The sequence below is a fragment of the Bombina bombina genome, chromosome 3 (assembly GCF_027579735.1).
Source record: "Bombina bombina isolate aBomBom1 chromosome 3, aBomBom1.pri, whole genome shotgun sequence".
NCBI classification, from domain to species: Eukaryota; Metazoa; Chordata; class Amphibia; order Anura; family Bombinatoridae; genus Bombina; species Bombina bombina.
Genome location: NC_069501.1, coordinates 897,726,948 through 897,749,072, shown reverse-complemented (window position 1 = coordinate 897,749,072; position 22,125 = coordinate 897,726,948). Strand labels below are relative to the sequence as shown.

The following is a 22,125-nucleotide window of genomic DNA, read 5'->3' as shown; positions in this document are numbered from 1 at the left end:
GGAATCATGTTTTAGGAAGTTTGTCTTACCGGGGGTATAGCGTTTTTTTCAATTTGATTTGTTTTTTCTTTGGAAAACTTGCGTGCAAATTAGGCTCGCAAGGGCGCAAAATGGTGTTATTTATTGCGTCATTTTTGGTGTGAGAATTTTTTTTGGGCGCGAATGTGTGTCTGTCAAGATGCAAGTTCGTAATTTCCTGCATCTTAGTTGACGCTAGGTTGTTTGGCGCAAAATTGTGTTTATGACGCAAGTTGCGTCATTTCCGGATGTTTGTTGGCACCAAAACATTTCTCAACTTCCTTTTGCGTTGTGCGTCATACTTGGCGCCAACAAATTTAGTTTTATTTTACCTCACTTCCTATATGCTCATTGCCTTCTTTATGCTCAGAAGGCTATGCTATTAGCTTTTATTTGTAAATTTTAGCATTTACATTTTTTTCCCCATTCCTGAAACTGCTATATGTGGAAATAAGATATTTCTGTTTAATGTTATTTTTTTCTTTTTTTACATTTGACAAGATATCTCATTCTGATCCTGTCTTTGAAGCTGCTGTAGGAACCATGCTGCCTGAACACAGTTCTACCAAAGCTAAGTGTATCTGTTGTAAGATAGTGGAGATTATATCTCCAGCTGTAGTATGTAAAAGTTGTCAAGATAAGCTTTTGCATGCAGAAAAGGTTTCTATTAGTGCTAGTACAATATCTGTTGTTCCTTCAACACCTAAAGTACATGATATCCCTGTTGATATGAAAAATTATATTGCTGATGCGATACAGGCGGCTATGGCTGCTATACCGCCTTTAAATAAACTTAAAAGGTCTTATAAAACTTCTTATAATACTGATGAAATTTGTAATGACCTGCAACATACTGATAAATCCTCTTCTGATGAGGATCTCTCTGACTCAGAAGATCCTACTTCAGACATTGACACTGATGCATCATCTTATCTTTTTAAGATTGAGTATATTTGTTAAAAGAAGTGTTAATAACTTTGGATATTGATGAGTCTGGTCCTCTTGATAATAAATTCAGTAAACGTTTAAATTCTGTCTATAAACCTCCTGTGACTACTTCTGAGGTTTTTCCTGTTCCTGATGCTATTTCTGATGTGATTGCTAAGGAATGGTCTAAGCTTGGTACTTTTTTAGTTCCTTCTTCAAGGTTTAAAAAGTTGCATTCTTAGCCAGTGGTTAATTTTAGAGTTTTGGGAAAAAAGTCCCTAAAGTTGATGGGGCTATTTCTACTCTTGCTAAACGTACTTCTATTCCTATGGAAGATAGTACTTCTTTTAAGGATCCTTTAGATAGGAAGATTGAATCTTATCTAATGAAAGCTTATTTGCATTCTGGCTATATGCTCAGACCTGCCATTTCTATGGCTGATGTTGCGGCTGCATCAAATTTTTGGTTGGATAGCTTAGCACACCGGGAAAAAGACTGATTTGCATAGCATTGTTCGTTTGCTTCAAAATGCTTATCATTTTTTCTGTGATGCTATTTTTTATATCTATTTTAGCTAGAAGAGCTTTGTGGCTCAAATCATGGAATGCTGACATAGTATCTAAGTCTAGGTTACTATATCATTCCAGGTTAATAATTTGTTTGGTTCCCAGTTGGAATCTATTATTTCCACTAATACTGGGGGAAGGGAGTTTTTTTTCCCTCAAGATAAAAAGTCTAAAGGCAAATATAAAGCTTCTAATCGGTTTTGTTCCTTTGGTCAGAATAGAGAACAGAAAACCACTCCTTCTCCTAAAGACTCTGGCTCCAATTGGAAGCCATCCTCGAGTTGGAATAAATCCAAGCCTTACAAGAAACCAAAGCCAGCCCCAAGACTGCATGAAGGTGCGGCCCTCGATCCAGTTCTGCTGGTGGGGGGCAGATTGAAATTATTTCAAGACATTTGGGCAGGTTCCGTTCAGAATCATTGGATTCAGAATATTGTCTCAGGGATATCGAATAGGTTTCAGAATAAGACCTCCTGCGAGAAGATTTTTTCGCTCTCACATTCCAACAAATCCTGTGAAAGCTCAGGCTTTTCTGAAGTGTGTTTAAGATCTAGAGCTTTCAGGAGTAATTGTACCAGTTCCAATTCTGGAACAGGGTCTGGGTTTTTATTCAAATCTATTCATTGTCTCGAAGAAGGAAAATTCTTTCAGACCAGTTCTGGATCTCAAGTTTTTTAATCATTTTTAATCAACTTTCAAGATGGTGACTATAAGGACTATTCTGCCTTTTGTTCAGCAAGGTCATTACATGTCCTCAATAGACTTACAGGATTCTTTTTTCTAAACAAGCATTACCAGTTTGTTGCACTTCCATTTGGCCTAGCAACAGCTCCAAGAATCTTTTTGAAGGTTCTTGGTGCCCTTCTATATGTAATCGGAGAGCAGAGTATCACAGTGTTTCCTTATTTGGATGATATCTTGGTACTGGCTCAATCTTTTCATTTAGCAGAATCTCACACGAATCAACTTGTGTTGTTTCTTCAAAGACATGGTTGGAGGATCCATTTACCAAAGCGTTCCTTGATTCCTCAGACAAGGGTCACCTTTTTAGGTTTCCAGATAGATTCAGTGTCCATGACTCTGTCTTTAACAGACAAATTAAATTGATTTCTGCCTGTCAAAATGTTGAGTCTCGATCATTCCCTTCAGTGGCTATGTGCATGGAACTTTTAGACCTCATGACTGCAGCATCAGACACGATCCCCTTTGCTTGTTTTCATATGAGACCTCTGCAGCTTTGCATGCTGAATCAATGGTGCAGGGATTATACTCGGATATCACAGTTGATGTACTTAAATCCCAACATTCAACTCTCTCTGTCTTGGTGGTTAATCATCGGATTATTCAAGGGGCCACTCTTGTTCCTCCTGCCTGGACTGTGATTTCAACACATGCAAGTCTCACAGGTTGGGGAGCTGTCTGGGGTCTCTGACAGCACAAGGAGTTTGGAATCCTCAAGAGGCGAGGTTACCAATCAATATTTTAGAACTCCGGGTTATTTTCAGGGCTCTTCAGGCTTGGCCGCTATTAAAGAGAGAATTATTCATTCATTTTTAGACAGACAATATCGCAACTGTGGCATATGTATATCATCAAGGGGAGACTTGCAGTCCTTTAGCGTTGAAATAAGTATTTAGGATATTTTCTTGGGCGGAATCCAACTCCTGTCTAATTTCTGAGATATATATCCCGGTTTAATACAATTGGGAAGCGGATTATCTCATCCAGGGGAGTGGTCTCTCCATTCAGATGTATTTTGTCAGATTGTACAGATGTGCCCCCCCCCCCCCGAAATAGATCTGATGGCTTCCCATCTAAACAAGAAGCTTCCCAGGTACCTTTCCAGGTCCAGGGTTCCTCAGGCGGAGATGGTGGATGCGTTAGCAGTTCCTTGGTTTTACCAACCTGCTTACATTTTTCCGCCTCTAGTTCTTCTTCCAAGGGTGATCTCCAAGATCATATTGGAACAATCACATGTGTTTCTGATAGAACCAACATGGCCTCACAGGTTTTGGTATGCGGATCTTGTCCGGATGTCCAGTTGCCAACTTTGGCCACTTCCTTTAAGGCCGGACTTTCTGTCTCAATGGCCGTTTTTCCATCAGGATCTCAAATCGCTAAATTTGAAGGTATGGAAATTGAACGCTTAGTACTTAGGTCTCTCTGACTCAGTGATTAATACTATGCTTCAGGCTTGTAAGTCTGTTTCAAGGAAGATTTATTATTGGGTTTTGAAAACTTATATTTCATGGTGTTTTTCTCATAAATTCTCTTGGCATTCTTTTAGGATTCCTAGAATTTTACAGTTTTTTCAGGATGGTTTGGATAAAGGTTTGTCTGCAAGTACCTTGAAGGGACAAATCTCTGCTCTTTCTGTTTTATTTCATAGAAATATTGCTAAACTTCCTGATATTCACTGTTTTGTTCAGGCTTTGGTTCGTATGAAGCATGTTGTTAAATCAATCTCTCCTCCTTGGAGTCTTAATTTGGTTTTGAAGGCTTTGCAGGCTCCTCCTTTTGAGCCTATGCATTCTTTGGATATTAAACTACTTTCTTGGAAAGTGTTGTTTCTTTTGGCTATCTCTTCAGTTAGAAGAGTTTCTGAATTGTCTGTTCTCTCTTATGAGTCTCCTTTTCTGATTTAACATCCGGATAAGGCTGTTTTGCGGACTTCTTTTAAATTTCTTCCTAAGGTTGTGAATTCTAACAATATTAGTAGGTAAATTGTTGTTCCTTTCTTGTGTCCTAATCCCAACAATACTCTTGAAAGATCTTTGCATTCTTTGGATGTTATAAGAGCTTTGAAATATTATGTTGAAGCTACTAAAGATTTCAGGAAGACTTCTAGTCTTTTTTTTTTTTTTTCTGGTCCTAGGAAAGGTCAGAAAGCCTCTGCCATTTATTTGGCATCTTGGTTAAAGCTTTTAATTCACAAGGCTTATTTGGAGGCGGGACAGTCTGTGCCTCAGAGATTTACAGCTCATTCTACTAGATCAATCGCCACTTCTTGGGCTTTTAAGATTGAAGCTTCGGTTAATCAGATTTGCAAAGCAGCTACTTGGTCTTCTTTGCATACATTTACTAAATTTTACCATTTTGATGTATTTGATTCTTCTGAAGCAGTCTTTGGTAGAAAAGTTCTTCAGACAGCTGTCTGTTTGATTATTCTACTCATGATTTAAGTTTTTTTCTTGAAAATTATAAGAAAGACATTTTTTGTGGATTTAATTTTTTCAGCGGAAATAGCTGTTTTTATTTTATCCTTCCCTTTCTAGGTACTCTTTTGTGGTCTCCCACATCTTGGGTATTTCTATCCCATACTTCACTAGCTCATGGACTCTTGCCAATTAAATGAAAGAAAACATAATTTATGTAAGGTCTTACCTGATAAATTAATTTATTTCATATTAGCAAGAGTCCATGAGACCCACCCTTTTTATGGTGGTTATGATTTTTGTATAAAAAGCAAAAAAGAACTTTCCAGTTCCTCTTTTTGTATGCTTTTTTACTCCTTATTTTTTCACCCCACTACTTTGCTATTCGTTAAACTGAATTGTGGGTGTGGTGAGGGGTGTATTTATAGGCATTTTGAGGGTTGGGAAACTTTGCCCCTCCTGGTAGGATTGTATATCCCATACGTCACTAGCTCATGGACTCTTGCCAATATGAAAGAAATTAATTTATCTGGTAAGTTCTTACATAAATTTATGTTTTTTATTTGTAGCTGGTCTAAAACCTATGAAATGTGAGGGAAAAAACAAAAACTGCATGACAATTATGTCTTGTATTCTCTAGGGGTTAATACCTATAATATCAGTACATAATATTAAGATGACAGGTGCATTTCATATGATAAAACTTTAATAAAATTGATTCAAACAGGAATATAAAAATATCTTAGCTGTATAATATACCTATGGGATCACAGGTCAATACCAGGTTGCATCTGGGAATATAATCCACGTGTTGGAGAGAGCTTGCTGCTTACTAACATACTAACGTATATATTTGTGCATGTTGGGGAAGGTGGTCTGTTTACCTAAATCTAGCTGTGTGTTACTCTGCTTGTTCATTTCCGCTCGCTTCACCACTTTTTGTGCCGTCTCATGTTTATGTATTTTCATTAACTTTCATACTTTGCTGTTTGTGTTGCTGCGTCTGTTACTTACCAATCAGACTGGGGCAGAGATCCACCTTCCCTGCCATACAAAAGCCATAAAACCCTCAATCTGACAAGTATGGATACCAAACTTATAGGTTCTCCTGAAAATAAATGGATTGATGCAAGTTCTGGAGTCTACAGATCATCCCAATCTTCCAACACATCACTGCGAAACGACATTCCGGACTCTGTAAATGTAAGTTACATTTGTTCCGCTCTGGTTTTAATTATGCAGATACATTTTGTATATCTAGCTTTATGTTAACCCCTTAAAGACCAGCCATTTCAGACAACAACTTGCCCAAAAGACCAGAGAAGTTTTAGCATTTTTGCCATCACACCAGTTAAAATTTTTGTTTTATTTACCTATCAAAACATATATATATATATATTATTGATCTTAGGCCCTTTTTTAGTTTCGCTACAAAATGCGATCATATTAAAAAAAAAAAAAATGTTGACCTTTTCACAAACTTTGGGGTTCTCACTGAAATTTACATATCATGTATGCAGTCATAGCACAAATAGTTTCTCTGGGATCTCCTTTGTTCATAAATAGCAGATATGCATGGATTTGCTTTTGCTTTTTGGTAATTAGGCCGCTAATTGCAGCTGCGCACCACACTTCTGAAATTCCCAGCAGTGAAGGGGTTAATCAGCTAGCATGTAAGGTTAAGTTTACCTGTAGTGTAGCGATTACCCAGCCCGCCTGATACCTCCAAGCCCATAATCCATACCCGATCTCTTCTAAACAGCTTTTTCTTTCCTCCCTCACCCACCACTGGTCACCACCATCTTGGGTACTGGCAGTCTGCCAATGTGAAGTTTTAGTGGTGTAGTTTTTTTTCTTCGTTTTTTAAAAAAAAAAACAATTTTCTTCTACACTGTAGGATTCACCTCCCACCTCCCTGATCCTTCCCCCCCTCTAACAAGTGTCCGCCATCTTAGGTAGTGCAGCGGCCCCCCTCCCCCTCCAAGCCCCTCTACTACCTCCCTCTGTGGAAATAATTTTCTGCAGTGTTGTGGTCCTGTCTGTTGCTTCCCTCTCCTGCCCCCCTCCAACGATGGGCCACCCACCCGCCTCCCTCCTGATGCTCCCACACCACCAATGACAGTGTCTCTCTCTGCATTGGTTTCTCTGCAATGCTATTTCTGCTCTGCCCCACTCGCAATCGTACCACTGTTAGCAATATTGTGGCAGACAGAGGCTCAGGACTGTTACTTAAATGCTAAATGACCAGTACTGTACAGGGTAACGGCTCTGGTCGTTAAGTGGTTATATAACTTTTGAAAGTAACACATTAATATGACAATCTCATAATGCAAGACTCCAATTCTAGAAACGGTTCTGTTTTGCTCTGAGTTTAAACTTTATTGAGATTTTAAAAACAAAATTTAAAGGCACGCCTACTTGATTTTTTTTTTTTAAACGATAGGAAACAAATTTCCTACCCATTCCTCAGCTTTGCACAACCAACATTGTTATATTAATATACTTTATAACATTTAAACCTCTACGTTTCTAAGCCTCTGCAGACTGCCTCTTATCTCAGTGCATTTTATCAGTTTTTCACAGCCAGGCAGTGCTAGTACATGTGTGCCACATAGATAACATTGTGCTCAATCCCGTGGAGTTATTTATGAAGCAGCACTAATTGTCTAAAATGCAAGTTTGTAAATAGCACTGAGATAAGGGGCAGTCTGCAGAGGCTTAGATACAAGGTAATCACAAAGCTAAAAATTATATTAATTTAACCGTGTTGGATATGCAAAACTGGGGAATGGGTAATGAAGGGATTATCTCTTTTTTTTTTTTTTTTTTTACAACAATAAAATGTGGGTAGATTGACCCTTTAATGGTATTGTGTACTTTTAGCATTACTAATTCTAGCATACTATGCATTTAACCCCACAAATCATTGCAGCTCCTGAGCTGAACACAGCTGGTCAGCCAATCAGGAGTCGCAGTCGCACATCAGCACCAATCACCATTAATTTTCTGCTTAATATTTGCAGTGCATGCGACTCCCAAGCAGTTCTTTCCTCTTCACTGATGTGCTTAAAGGGACATGAAATTCAAAATCCAAATTGTAAACATCTTTCTAATTTAGTTCTATTATTAAAAAAATTGCTGTTCTCTGGAGCAAGGTAGAGTGTCTAGTTTTCCTGGAGAAAACAGAACCCTTTTTTGCTTCCACTGAAACAGTTTTTTTTACTATATAAATGTTTGTTAATGGAGTGTGTTATTCATTTATAGTCATTAATTCTTATTTTTTCTCTTTTTTTCCATTAGAATACAGAAACAAGACAAGTAAATGGAATACAAAACAACACTTCACAAATAGGTAGAATATATATTTATTTTCAGAATATTAATATACATTTATACTTAAACTTCAGAACTAATATTTGCTGAATGATAAAATGGTGGTGATGATGCAACATAACCTTTGAAATTTGACTTAAATAAAACCTTTTCAATTTTTCATTGGAAAGTTATCTCTGGTTTCAGACTCCTAATTCATTGTGTAACTTGAAGCTTTGTATCTTCCTGGTCCATAATTTGGAGAAGTTTGTTTTTGTTGCTTTTTGTGCATTGAAACATTCTAAGCCATATTTTAATTTATTCTTTTTCACTCGTTTGTTATACGCTGTTCTAGTCATTCTAGTAGTTTAACCCCTTCCTGCTCCGATGTAAACAAATAAGTAAAACATTGAAATCATGCAATTGTACATGCAACCGTGTGATTTCAATGATGCGATTAGGTCAGGGGGGAGTGTCTATGATACTAGGCACGCCCTCCAGTTAAGAAGCAGTTATGGCTTCAGGGCAGCAGAACGGCTAGGATATTTCATGCCGTCCTAACGGCGCTAAAGCTCAGCGCGGTTAGGATGCCATGGAACGTCCTAATGGCGGGAAGGGGTTAAAGGGACTCTGTACTATAACATTTGTTTCCCCTTAATGTGTTCCACAGACTATTAAACATATTGTAAACTGTGCCTTTATGTTAATTTTGTATTTGAAGATGGTAGATGGATTTAAACAGTCACCCATAAAAATTGAGCTTGCAGATAAAAACCTGCTTATGTTTGGGTTTGTGAAAGATTGGCTTTTTTTCCCCTAAAACCTACACTGGCCAATCATGTTTTTTTTTTTTTTTTTTTTTAATATTAGAATAATTTTTAGTGCAGATATGATGAGGAATAACATTTTTTTTCTGAGGATTTACCTATCCTCCTGTAGAGCAGAGGAAATAGATTATTCTTTATGGAGGAGCAACTGATATGTATCTGTAGTGCATAAACATGACATTCTATAGTGTTTTGCCTTCCTGTTCTTTTCCTGTTCTTGTGAATCAGAAATCCTTACATATATTATAATGTGTTTTTGTACCACTGAAATGCGAGGAAGCAAATCATTCAACTGTAATAAAGACTACTTAAAGGGATATGAAACCCAAAATGTTTCTTTCATGATTCAGATAGAGCATGTGATTTTAAACAACTTTCTAATTTATTTCTATTATCAAGGTTTCTTTGCTTTCTTGGTATATTTGTTTGCAAAGCAGGGGCATAAGATTAGGAGCCTGTCCATTTTTTGAGCACTATATGGCAGCAGCTTTGCAAGAATACCAATCCTAATAATAAAACAAATTTGATAACGTAAATTGGAGACTTTTTAAATTGGATGCTCTGTCTGGATCACAAAAGAAAATGTTGGGGTGTCATATCCCTTTAATTAAACAGTATATGGTACACATCCTCAAACTTGGCCCTCCAGAGGCTTTGGAACTACATTTCCCATGTTGCTCAGCCAGCTGATATGCTGGCTGAGCATCATGGGAAATGTAGTTCCACAACCTCTGGAGGGCCAGGTTTGAGCATGTCTGGTCTATGGCCTTTATATGGTTGTCTGAAGAGGGGGGTCTTAATTAACCTTAACTTTATATACAAGCATAAGCACTGTGTTGTCAGTCTCTTGATGCCATCGGGTTTAATGTGAAGCAAGAAACCCTGTATTTCTGTGGATGCCTAAACACCCTATTTGGACAGAATCAAAGGGGATAAGATAAATATACTTACCAGGGTTTTCAGGTGGCTTATTCCTGCACTACTCTTGATTTGCAAACCCCTGCAAATTGTGATAACAAAGTAATGATTTTAAATGTTTTAAAAATATTTATTTTGTATGCAGATCTTTTGCAATTCTATGTATGTGTGTGTATATATATATATATATATATATATATATATATATATATATATATATATATATATATATATATATATATATATATATTCATATACATACATACATACATACATACATACATACATACACACACACATTGTTATATTTTATTGTATCTCATCTCATTAGTAGTGCTCTGGGGGATGTGCACATCAGCCATTTATTAGTTGTGGTAAATATTTTTGTTTGTGCACAGCTGATACAAATGTTTTCTTTTTGTGAATTTCAAATATTTAAACAAAATTTCATTGCTTTTCCTTCACTTGTATGACAGATTTTTTTTAATGTGATACTCTTGAAGTAAACTAAGCACCCCCCCCCCCGACACTACTTAGAGACAGAACCCATGGCCTGTGTTTAAATATCTCATGAGTTTAAAGTACAGGGAACTGATACTTGTTGAAGAGCTGTCAGGGCGATCATGTTGCACAAAGGCAATTAGAATTAGGCTTGTGTTTTTGGCATATAAACTGTCAGTAGCTTCTCTCTTCCTATTTTTATAACCAATAAATAATGATCGAGGGAAAAGGGACTTACATAGTCATCCAAGTATGTGTAAATTGCTTCCAAATTTCTAGAGATAAATACGAATCTTCAATAACATTAAAAGAAATTTCATTCATGACCTGTCTATGTAATGTAAAGCTTGAAGCATCGCATGTTATGCAGACTTGATACGATCATGTATGTCTTTGCTGTGTATGACATTTAATCACTACTACCTTTTTGTATTGTTATTAAATATGCCTTGCAGTAAATTGGAGAAAGCATGAAAAAAATGTCCTTAAAACGTGAATAAAATCTGCATTGCTCTTTTATATTACCGCTCTCTTTAAAAGGAATCTGCACATCAATTAAAGTTTATTAAATCATAGATCTTAGAAGAACAATTGAATCGTTGACTTATTGGTCAGCTTAATTATATATTAGCAAAATGCCTAGTGAAGCCACAAATATGGTCTGTATTTCAATACGTGACACAGCATAAGGTAGAAATGTAATAGTCAATAAGCTGTGCTTAGCGTGTAAATATATTCGCTTTTACTGTTGCCAAACATATGCTTTAATATAGGAGTATTTTATGTGTAATTCTTCGAAATATAAACTAGCAATGCTGCTTGAATCAAGTCTTTCAAGTGTATAACTTCAAGGCTTGTTTAATCTTTTGTAGATTTTTTTTTTACATTTATTTTATCCTAAATATGTAAATCATTTGTTTTGTTAGAACTAATGTCATGGATTTCTGCTTATTGCCTGCCTGACAGATTACAGTTGTTTTTGATGTTTTGTTCTTTGTACTTTTTCAACTAGAATATGAACCTATTTCTCTGAAAAACTATAAAAGGAGGTCACAGTTTTTTGAACAAGGTAACCCTATGTAAATACCCTCAGTGCCCAACTAACGCTGGTCTTTCTCTCCAGTCTAACAACGGTTTGGGGCTCTCTAAATCTTCTTGCCATTTTGGTGGAAGCAACATAACCCATTTGTTCTTTTTCTCAGGGCCGTCTGGTTTTTCTTACAACTCTTGGGTCTACTTATGTGGTAATGGGTCTGTTGTGTCCCCTCTGGTCTCTACGTATGTTTCATGACGTGCTGCTGTATCACTTTAAACTCTTTGAAAAGGAAAAAGCCTATGACATCAGCACCATTCAAGCTGTTAGCAATATGTCTTTGTAGATCAAAGTATTATTGTTTACAAGCCTTCAAACAGGTCAATTTTCATAAACATCGCTGCATTTTAAATAATGCCAAGCTGTTGGTTACTGTTTTTGATCTAACCGAAGACTTTTTTTTTCTTTTTTTTTTTTAAATGAGTATTAATGTTCAGGATCAACCAAAACGGTTCCGTAGTTGAGTGTATGGAACATTTTAGCCTCCATTATTTTTTTAAAACTGTTTTTCAAACACACAATAATTTACAAATGAGCCACAATCTCATCTGGAAAACCTACCACTTTTTTCACATTCTTTAGCATGGACTTTAAAAGGACATGGAACACGATGTTTCTTTTATGCTTCAGATAGCGCCTTCAATTTTAAACAAGTTTCCAATTAACTTCAGTTATCTAGTTTGCTTAGTTCTTTTTGTATGCTTTGCTGAAAAACAGGCACAGGAGCTGGGAGCCGGGGCAGAACTACCAATGCTGCAACAGGAGCAGTGGCACCAGGGCCCAAGAGCTGTAGGGGCCCTTAAAAGCCAGCCTATACATAGGCGTATGCAGAATGTGTACAATCCTAATGCATATTTTATTAGTGCAAGTAGCAGGTCCTTCTATCTATCCTCAAAATCATTATACAGAGCAGAATTGTATTTTATTACTTTTGCGTTTTATTGAGTTACCTTTGGGGGGGAGGGGAGGGGGGGGGGGCTAAAAAATCTTGCACCGGGGCCCTCTGTTGAGTAGGTACTGCTGGGAGCTATCTGCTGATTGGTGGCTGCACATATCTGCTTTTTGTCATTGCTTTACCAATGTGTTCAGCTAGCTCCCAGTAGTGCATTGTTTCTCCTTCAATAAAGGATACCAAAGGAATAAAGCAAAACTGATAATAGAAGTAAAATGGAAAGTTGTTTAAAAATGTCATGTTCTATTTGAATCATAAATGTAATATTATGGTTTTCTATGTCTGCCCCAGCTTTGTTTCAAAGTCAATGTTTAATGCTTATTATTAAGAATTAAAAATGAAAGTCTTAGTACTCAAACAAAACGCTAATTTTATACGCGTTAAATCTTAAAAAAAAAATAATAGATTTTCTTTAAATTGCAAGATAAATTTAATAATTTATCTTGTGGCAAAAAAAGCAAGATGATTATTGTCAGTGCCTAGATGTCATGTCTAGTACACTGTAAATAAACACTAAATAATGCTTTTAATATATTCTTCTAATTGGTTAGTAGTTAAATCCACAATGCTTCATTTCAGTGTGAGACGTGCACGTCAGGCTGTGCAATAAAGTTCATGTGCAGATTCGGCTGCAATGTTTGTTTTACAAAATTAAATTAAAATTAAATTAAAGCCATTTTTCAAAATTCTCTTTTATTGCTATTTGAAAAAGGGTTATCGCATATATTTAATGATTTTGTAAGACAGATTTTTTTTTTTGAGGCAAGACGTGCTGCTAATGTTGGTTGTAAAGCTTTTTCTATTATGCATGTTGCACTTTTCCGTTTAACCTGCATGTGTGTTTTGTGGTAATGTTGTCCTTTTTGAAAATTGTTATTGCATCTAAAGATTGCTGTATTCATTATGATGTGTGATAACATTTATAGATTAAATACAATGCAAATAAAATATACATTGTACATCAAACACTTGTCTCAGTGGATTTAAAACTATAGCAAATATTTAGTACTATTCACAGATCTACAATGTTAGACATAGACACTGGCTTTGAAGACCATTGTAGTGAAATATTTAACGGTAATATAAGTGCTGTTTTGGTTTCTTTTTATATTGCTTATATAACAAAAGACAGACGCGTTGTAGTGTATTACCGTCTGCTTCAAGATTTTATATTGCTTTAGGGAGACTTCCCTCAGAGTTTATAAGATTCGAGTTTTCCTTTCTTGTAATATGGTATATTCTACTTTATAAGAAAACCTATCAATTTACAGAGTTAAAGACATAAACTGCATAGTCTTATAGGCTGTCCTTTTGATTTGTATTTCAGTAGGAATTTATGAATGACTAAATTGCAGTTATAATTTTAAAAGGATTTATTAAATAAAATCATGGTACAATAAGCAAGATAAGATAAATCCCCAAATTCTGTGTATTTTAGGATACAAGATAACAAACATAAAATCACATGGGATTTGACTTTCCCATTAAATGGAAATGTAATGTTTATTGGAATGTTTGTTTAAAAAGATAGATAATCCCTTTATAACCCATTCCCCAGTTTTGCATGACCAACACGGTTATATTTAATTACTTTTTACCTCTGATTACCTTGTATCTAAGCCTCTGCAGACTGCCCCCTTATTTCAGTTATTTTGACAGACTTGTATTTTAGCGAAGTGCCCTCTCATAAATAACTCCACGGGTGTGAGCACAATGTTATCTTTATGGCACACATGAACTAACGCTCGCTAGCTGTAAACAACTATCAAATGCATCTCTTCCATCAAGATACCAGAATTTGACAATATAAGAGCAACAAAAAGTTGTTTAAAATGACAGGCTGTATCTGAATTGGTAAAGTTTAATGTTGCCTTTACTGTCCATTTACGTCTTTCACTACAAAGATATTCAAACCCATCTGTCTATATGTTATAAATTAATAAAAGTGTTTTGTTAGCTAGGACATTTTTTCTTCTACAGACCTGTTTAATAATATTGTATCCAATTGAATAACACTTTAACCTTCCTTTAAAGCGGACCTACTGCAAACCTGTTTTAATTCCATATATGCCATAATAATTCTTTAAATATTCATGTAAGATCCATTAAGAAAAATATTTTGCAGCTTGACATTGACATACTTTTTTTTTAATCATTTTTGTCTTCCACCTAACAGGAAGTGGTGATTCTTCAGGCCCTGAGGTAACTAGTCTGGCTTTCTTGCTAAAATATTTTTGTCAGATGTGTTTTTTTTTTTATTTATTTACAATAATGTAAATATATAACTAGTTTTAGCAACAGGGTTAGAATATCAGTCTTTATGCACAAACTTTATTCTTCTTCAGACTTAAAGTGGAAGTAAATCCTAGCGTTTTACAAACGCTAGGCTTTACTATTGAAACAAATAAAGGGGACTTTCATTCATGAAGTATAAGATACTTCATGCAGAAAGCTCCTTTATTTGATTCAATCGATCACCGTGTTTACCTTGTACAGCAGCCCACGGCAAAAAACAAATTTGGCTTAGAGGTGATGTTTTCACCTCTTAGCCAATAGCCGTGCGGTAAATCAGTCTCCCATGTGCGCCAAGTCGGATTTACCGCACAGCTATTGGCTAAGAGGTGAAAACGTCACCTCTTAGCCAATTGTTTTTTTTTTTGCCGTGGGCTGCTGTACAAGGTAAACACGGCGATCGATTGAATCCAATAAAGGAGCTTTCTACATGAAGTATCTTATACTTCATGAATGAAAGTCCTGTTTATTTGTTTCAATAGTAAATCCTAGCGTTTGTAAAATGCTAGGATTTACTTTCATGGTAAACTCTCCCCTTTTTAAAATCAGATCCGGAATGTTAGTTATATTTTAGATGGCGTGTAATTCATCAGTTGTAATAACTTACTTTTTAATATAGATATAAAATTTAAATATCCAGCGCTCCACCGCACACTTCAAAAGTCAATTTTTCGGTGAGCTAAAGGTTTGAATTGTTCTCCAATTAAAGCACTAGCTACAACTAAAGTGACATATGGAGAGACTGCTGAATGGACAACAATTCAAACATTTAGCTCACAGAAAATAGACTTTTGAAGTGGGCGGCGGAACGCAGGATTTTAATTTCATATCTATATTAAAAAGTAAGTTAAAGCGAATCTTCATTACAATTGATGAATTAAACTCCAACTAAAATATCACTAGCATTCCAGATCTGAGGGAGAGTTTACTATCACTTTGTTTTGTTTTCCTGAGTTGATAGGGAGACATGCTTTACAAACCTTTAAAGGGACACTGTACCCAAAAATTTTCTTTCGTGATTGAGATTAAGCATGACATTTCTCCAACATTGGTGTGTCCGGTCCACGGCATCATCCATTACTTGTGGGAATATTCTCTTCCCAAACAGGAAATGGCAAAGAGCACAGCAAAAGCTGCCCATATAGCCCCTCCTCAGGCTCCGCCCCCCAGTCATTCTCTTTGCCGCTCTGAACAAGTAGCATCTCCACGGAGATGGTGAAGAGTATGTGGTGTTTAGTTGTAGTTTTTTATCCTTCTATCAAGAGTTTGTTATTTTAAAATAGTGCCGGTTTGTACTATTTGCTCTAAAACAGAAAAGGATGAAGAGTTCTGTTTAAAAGATGAGTATGATTTTAGCAGCAGTAACTAAAATCAATTGCTGTTCCCACGCAGGACTGTTGAGCCCAGAGAACTTCAGTTGGGGGGAACAGTTTGCAGACTTTTCTGCTCAAGGTATGACTAGTCCATTTTCTAACAAGACTGTGTAATTCTAGAAGACTGTCATTTTCCCTCTTTGGGATCGGTAAGCCATTTTCTTAGACTCTTAACAGAATGAAGGCTTATTATGGGCTATATACTGGTTGACACTCTTGTGGGCTAAATCGATTGCTTTATTTAAGTTTTTTATGAGGTTTGAAGTGATTTTCAAAACTTTTAGTGTTTGGGAACGTTTTTTAGGCGCCAGGCAGTCGTTTAGACACCCAGTCAGGAAGGGCCTTTCACTATAGTAGGCAGAGCCTCATTTTCGCGCCATAATTGCGCAGTTTCTTTTGGATGCAGTGCATGCAGCTTCATGTGAGAGGGTCTGGTGGTCATTGAAAACGTTCCTGGAAGGCTTATTTTGGTGCCGTATAATCCCCAAGGACAGGTGAAGTCGCAGCAAACGCTGTGGCTGGGACTGTAGTGGGTTTAAAATTGCTAATTGATAAAACAGCTCCGGTTTCCTCATTTAAGGGGTTACAAACTTGAAAATTGGGGTGCAATACTTTAAAAGCATTAAGACACTAGGGTGAAAATTTGGTAAAGATTGGATATTTCCTTCATAGTTTTTCACACATTCAGAAATAAAGTGTGCTCTGTTTAACATTTAAAGATACAGTAACGGTTTTGTTTAAAAACGGTTATTTTGCATTATTAGCCTGTGTAAGCCTGTCTAACATGTCTGTACCTTCAGATAGAACATGTTCTGTATGTATGGAGGCCAAGGTGGTCCCCCCTTCAAATGTATGTGATAATTGTGCCATGGCGTCCAGACAAAGTAAGGACAGTACTGTCACATTTAATAAGGTTGCCCAAGATGATTCCTCAAATGAAGGTAGTGGGGATAGTTCTTCATCCTCTCCTTCTGTGTCAATACCAGTTATGCCCGCGCAGGTGACCCCTAGTACATCTAGCGCACCAATGCTTGTTACTATGCAACAATTAACGGCAGTAATGGATAATTCCATAGCTAATATTTTATCCAAAATGCCAGCATTTCAAAGAAAGCGTGATTGCTCAGTTTTAAATACAGTGGAGCAAGAAGGCGCTGACGATAATTTATCTGTCATACCCTCACACCAGTCAGAAGTGGCAGTGAGGGAGGGTTTGTCGGTGGGAGAACTTTCTGATTCAGGAAGAATTTCTCAACAGGCAGAACCTGATGTTGTGACGTTTAAATTTAAGTTAGAGCATCTCCGCGCATTACTTAAGGAGGTACTAACTACGCTGGATGATTGTGACTCTTTGGTCATTCCAGAAAAATTGTGCAAGATGGACAAATTCCTAGAGGTCCCGGTGCACCCTGATACCTTTCCAATACCTAAAAGGGTGGCGGACATAGTGACTAAGGAGTGGGAGAAACCAGGCATACCTTTTGTCCCACCTCCTATATTTAAGAAATTGTTTCCCCATGGTCGACCCAAGGAAGGACACATGGCAAACAGTCCCTAAGGTTGAGGGGCAGTTTCTACGCTAGCCAAACGCACGACTATCCCCATTGAGGACAATTGTGCTTTCAAAGATCCTATGGATAAAAAATTGGAGGGTTTGCTTAAAAAGATTTTTGTTCAGCAAGGTTACCTCCTTCAACCAATTTCGTGCATTATTCCTGTCACTACGGCGGCGTGTTTTTGGTTCGATGAAATAGAAAAGTCGCTCAATAAGGAGACTCCATATGAGGAAGTCATGGACAGAATTCACGCACTTAAGTTAGCGAATTCCTTTATTTTAGATGCCGCTTTGCAATTAGCGAGATTAGCGGCGAAAAATTCAGGGTTTGCAATTGTGGCGCGCAGAGCGCTCTGGCTAAAGTCTTGGTCGGCGGATGTATCTTCCAAGACAAAATTACTTAATATCCCTTTCAAAGGTAAGACCCTTTTTGGGCCAGAATTGAAAGAAATTATTTCAGACATCACTGGGGGGAAGGGCCATGCCCTTCCACAGGATAGGCCTTTCAAGGCTAAGAATAAGTCCAATTTTCGTTCCTTTCGTAATTTCAGGAACGGACCGGCTTCTAACTCTGCAGCCTCTAGACAAGAGGGTAACGCTTCCCAGGCTAAGCCAGCTTGGAAACCAATGCAAGGCTGGAACAAGGGTAAACAGGCCAAGAAGCCTGCTGCTGCTACCAAGACAGCATGAAGGGGTAGCCCCCGATCCGGGACCGGATCTAGTAGGGGGCAGACTCTCTCTCTTTGATCAGGCTTGGGCAAGAGATGTTCTGGATCCCTGGGCACTAGAAATAGTCTCTCAGGGTTATCTTCTGGAATTCAAGGAACTTCCTCCAAGGGGAAGGTTCCACATGTCTCGCTTATCTTCAGACCAAATAAAGAGACAGGCATTCTTACATTGTGTAGAAGACCTGTTAAAGATGGGAGTGATACACCCAGTTCCAACAGTGGAACAAGGTCAGGGGTTTTACTCAAACCTGTTTGTAGTTCCCAAAAAAGAGGGAACTTTCAGACCAATTCTGGATTTAAAAATTCTAAACAAATTTCTCAGAGTTCCATCGTTCAAAATGGAAACCATTCGAACAATTTTACCTACAATCCAGGAGGATCAGTATATGACTACCGAGGATTTAAAGGATGCGTACCTACATATTCCTATCCAGTTTCAAAGAAGGAACGTTTGTTACACAATTTAGATGTAGTCCGTGCTTTAAAGTTCTATTTAGACGCAACAAAGGATTTCAGACAAACTTCATCTTTGTTTGTCGTTTACTCTGGTAAGAGGAGAGGACAAAAAGCTACTGCTACCTCTCTTTCTTTCTGGCTGAAAAGCATCATCCGATTGGCTTATGAGACTGCCGGACGGCAGCCTCCTGAACGAATCACAGCTCACTCTACTAGGGCTGTGGCTTCCACATGGGCCTTCAAGAACGAGGCTTCTGTTGATCAGATATGTAAGGCAGAGACTTGGTCTTCTCTGCACACTTTTGCCAAATTCTACAAATTTGATACTTATGCTTCTTCGGAGGCTATTTTTGGGAGAAAGGTTTTGCAAGCCGTGGTGCCTTCTGTTTAGGTAACCTGATTTGCTCCCTCCCTTCATCCGTGTCCTTCAGCTTTGGTATTGGTTCCCACAAGTAATGGATGACGCCGTAGACCGGACACACCAATGTTGGAGAAAACAGAATTTATGCTTACCTGATAAATTTCTTTCTCCAACGGTGTGTCCGGTCCACGGCCCGCCCTGGTTTTTTAATCAGGTTTGAAAAATTTCTTTCTCTATACACTACAGTCACCGCGGCACCTTATAGTTTCTCCTTTTTTCTCCTAACCGTCGGTCGAATGACTGGGGGGCGGAGCCTGAGGAGGGGCTATATGGGCAGCTTTTGCTGTGCTCTTTGCCATTTCCTGTTGGGGAAGAGAATATTCCCACAAGTAATGGATGACGCCGTGGACCGGACACACCGTTGGAGAAAGAAATTTATCAGGTAAGCATAAATTCTGTTTTTAAGCAACTTTCTAATTTACTCCTATTATCAAATTTTCTTCATTCTCTTGGTATCTTTATTTGAAATGCAAGAATGTAAGTTTAGATGCCGGCCCATTTTTGGTGAACAACCTGGGTTGTCCTTGCTGATTGGTGGATAAATTCATCCACCAATAAAAAAGTACTGTCCAGAGTACTGAAACCAAAAAAAAAGCTTAAATGCCTTCTTTTTTAAATAATGATAGCAAGAGAACGAAGAAAAATTGATAATAGGAGTAAATTAGAAAGTTGCTTAAAATTGCATGCTCTTTCTGAATTACAAAAGAAAAAATTTGGGTTCAGTGTCCCTTTAATCATTTTTATTGTGAGAACACAAAGCATTGGGGGTTTTCAAAAGAAGCACAAATATTTAACGTGCTGAAAATGAAGATGTGAAACATTTTTAGTAAAATGTTTTTGCTAAATGTGTATATTATTTGCCCTTCAGATGCCAGTTCCACCAATTAATGCTACAACACAATGGTCCTGGGATCCTGAAATAGAAAGGAGGCGACAAGAAAAGTGGCATCAAGAACAAGAGCAAAAATTACAGGTAATTTTAAAAGGGCTAAAAAGTGCAAAAATAAAATGATCTGATTGGGTTTGCTTTTTAACAAACTAAATAGAGAACCAAGTAATTTTTTGATAGAAGTAAATTGAAAAGTCTCAAAGTTGCATGCACAGTCTGTACTATCAAAATTCAATTTTGACTTTCTTGTCTAAGTATTATATGACTTAACCATGAGTTACCATATAAATGGATGGTGACCGTGCGGTTACCTTAAAGGGGCAGTAAAGTCAAAAATAAACTTTCGGAATTTGGATAAATCACTCAATTTTAAACAACTTTCCAATATACTTCTTATCTAATTTTGCTTCATTCTTCTAGTATCCATTGTTGAAAAGCATACCTAGGGATCTACGTATCTGCACATAACTAGGGATCAGGAATTTGTGCCAATCTTTTCATTTTAATAATGTCCCCAGGAAAAATACAGACTAGAACAAGAAAAACTTCAAGAAGAGTGGGAACGTGCCCGTCAAGAAGCAGAAAAAGAGAGCAGTCATATATATCAGGTTTGAAATCTTGGTTTTCTCATCTGTATGTATGCATACATGGAACATTATCCTGATTTCTGGCAAATAATGTAATCAAATTACATTTTATATATATATCCGTTTACGACGGGGTTAGGTTCCAGGAAGAATGGTTGTAAATTGAAACCCAGTTTATAATGCAAGTCAATGGGAAGTGAGGGAGTTGGGTTCCAGGCCCCTCTCAAAATTGTCATTGTAACACCTAATACATTATTTTTAAAGGTTTGAAATGAAGACTTTAAATGCTAAACAGCATTATAAACCTAATATAGATTGTATCATCAAACTAAGTTTAATGAGCAAAAACTTTTTTTTTTACTTGCATTTTTCTGCAAACAGTTCTCTGCATTGTTAGCATGTTAGATAATAATGAGTCTGCACCTATTCTATGCATTTCAATCTGCAGTGATTAATAGGCAGTTAGGCACCCTCAATCAAGCAGCTGGACAGGAAGATAATAGGGAAGTGGCTGCTAGATCTTGCTCGATAGGTCTGATCTGTGTACACAGATCAATTTCAGGCTGTTAAACTTGCTGAAACACAAGCGGACAGTTCCACCTACTGGCTATTTTAATTAGCGCACTGCTTTTCAATGCATTTCAACAGCAGTCCCATGACTGAAAAAAACAGAATTTATGTTTACCTGATAAATTACTTTCTCCAACGGTGTGTCCGGTCCACGGCGTCATCCTTACTTGTGGGATATTCTCTTCCCCAACAGGAAATGGCAAAGAGCCCAGCAAAGCTGGTCACATGATCCCTCCTAGGCTCCGCCTACCCCAGTCATTCGACCGACGTTAAGGAGGAATATTTGCATAGGAGAAACCATATGATACCGTGGTGACTGTAGTTAAAGAAAATAAATTATCAGACCTGATTAAAAAAACCAGGGCGGGCCGTGGACCGGACACACCGTTGGAGAAAGTAATTTATCAGGTAAACATAAATTCTGTTTTCTCCAACATAGGTGTGTCCGGTCCACGGCGTCATCCTTACTTGTGGGAACCAATACCAAAGCTTTAGGACACGGATGAAGGGAGGGAGCAAATCAGGTCACCTAAATGGAAGGCACCACGGCTTGCAAAACTTTTCTCCCAAAAATAGCCTCAGAAGAAGCAAAAGTATCAAACTTGTAAAAGTGTGCAGTGAAGACCAAGTCGCTGCCCTACATATCTGATCAACAGAAGCCTCGTTCTTGAAGGCCCATGTGGAAGCCACAGCCCTAGTGGAATGAGCTGTGATTCTTTCGGGAGGCTGCCGTCCGGCAGTCTCGTAAGCCAATCTGATGATGCTTTTAATCCAAAAAGAGAGAGAGGTAGCAGTTGCTTTTTGACCTCTCCTTTTACCGGAATAAACAACAAACAAGGAAGATGTTTGTCTAAAATCCTTTGTAGCATCTAAATAGAATTTTAGAGCGCGAACAACATCCAAGTTGTGCAACAAACGTTCCTTCTTCGAAACTGGTTTCGGACACAGAGAAGGTACGATAATCTCCTGGTTAATGTTTTTGTTA

At 37.5% G+C, this 22,125-nt stretch overlaps 1 protein-coding gene across 10 annotated transcripts in view; it reads left to right on the top strand.

Annotated features, from left to right (window-relative positions):
• LMO7 (LIM domain 7) overlaps nt 1-22,125 on the top strand; it is a 280,751-nt gene that overhangs the window by 231,920 nt on the left and 26,706 nt on the right. For 6 of the 10 annotated variants that reach the window (XM_053707916.1, XM_053707913.1, XM_053707918.1 and 3 more), the window contains 6 exons: nt 5,688-5,869; nt 7,967-8,018; nt 11,237-11,293; nt 14,446-14,471; nt 19,963-20,067; nt 20,502-20,591. In XM_053707916.1, coding sequence (XP_053563891.1) covers nt 5,688-5,869; nt 7,967-8,018; nt 11,237-11,293; nt 14,446-14,471; nt 19,963-20,067; nt 20,502-20,591 — 512 coding nt within the window. The remainder of the gene's footprint in view (nt 1-5,687; nt 5,870-7,966; nt 8,019-11,236; nt 11,294-14,445; nt 14,472-19,962; nt 20,068-20,501; nt 20,592-22,125) is intronic. The other 4 variants (XM_053707915.1, XM_053707923.1, XM_053707914.1 and 1 more) reach the window with 2 other exon arrangements.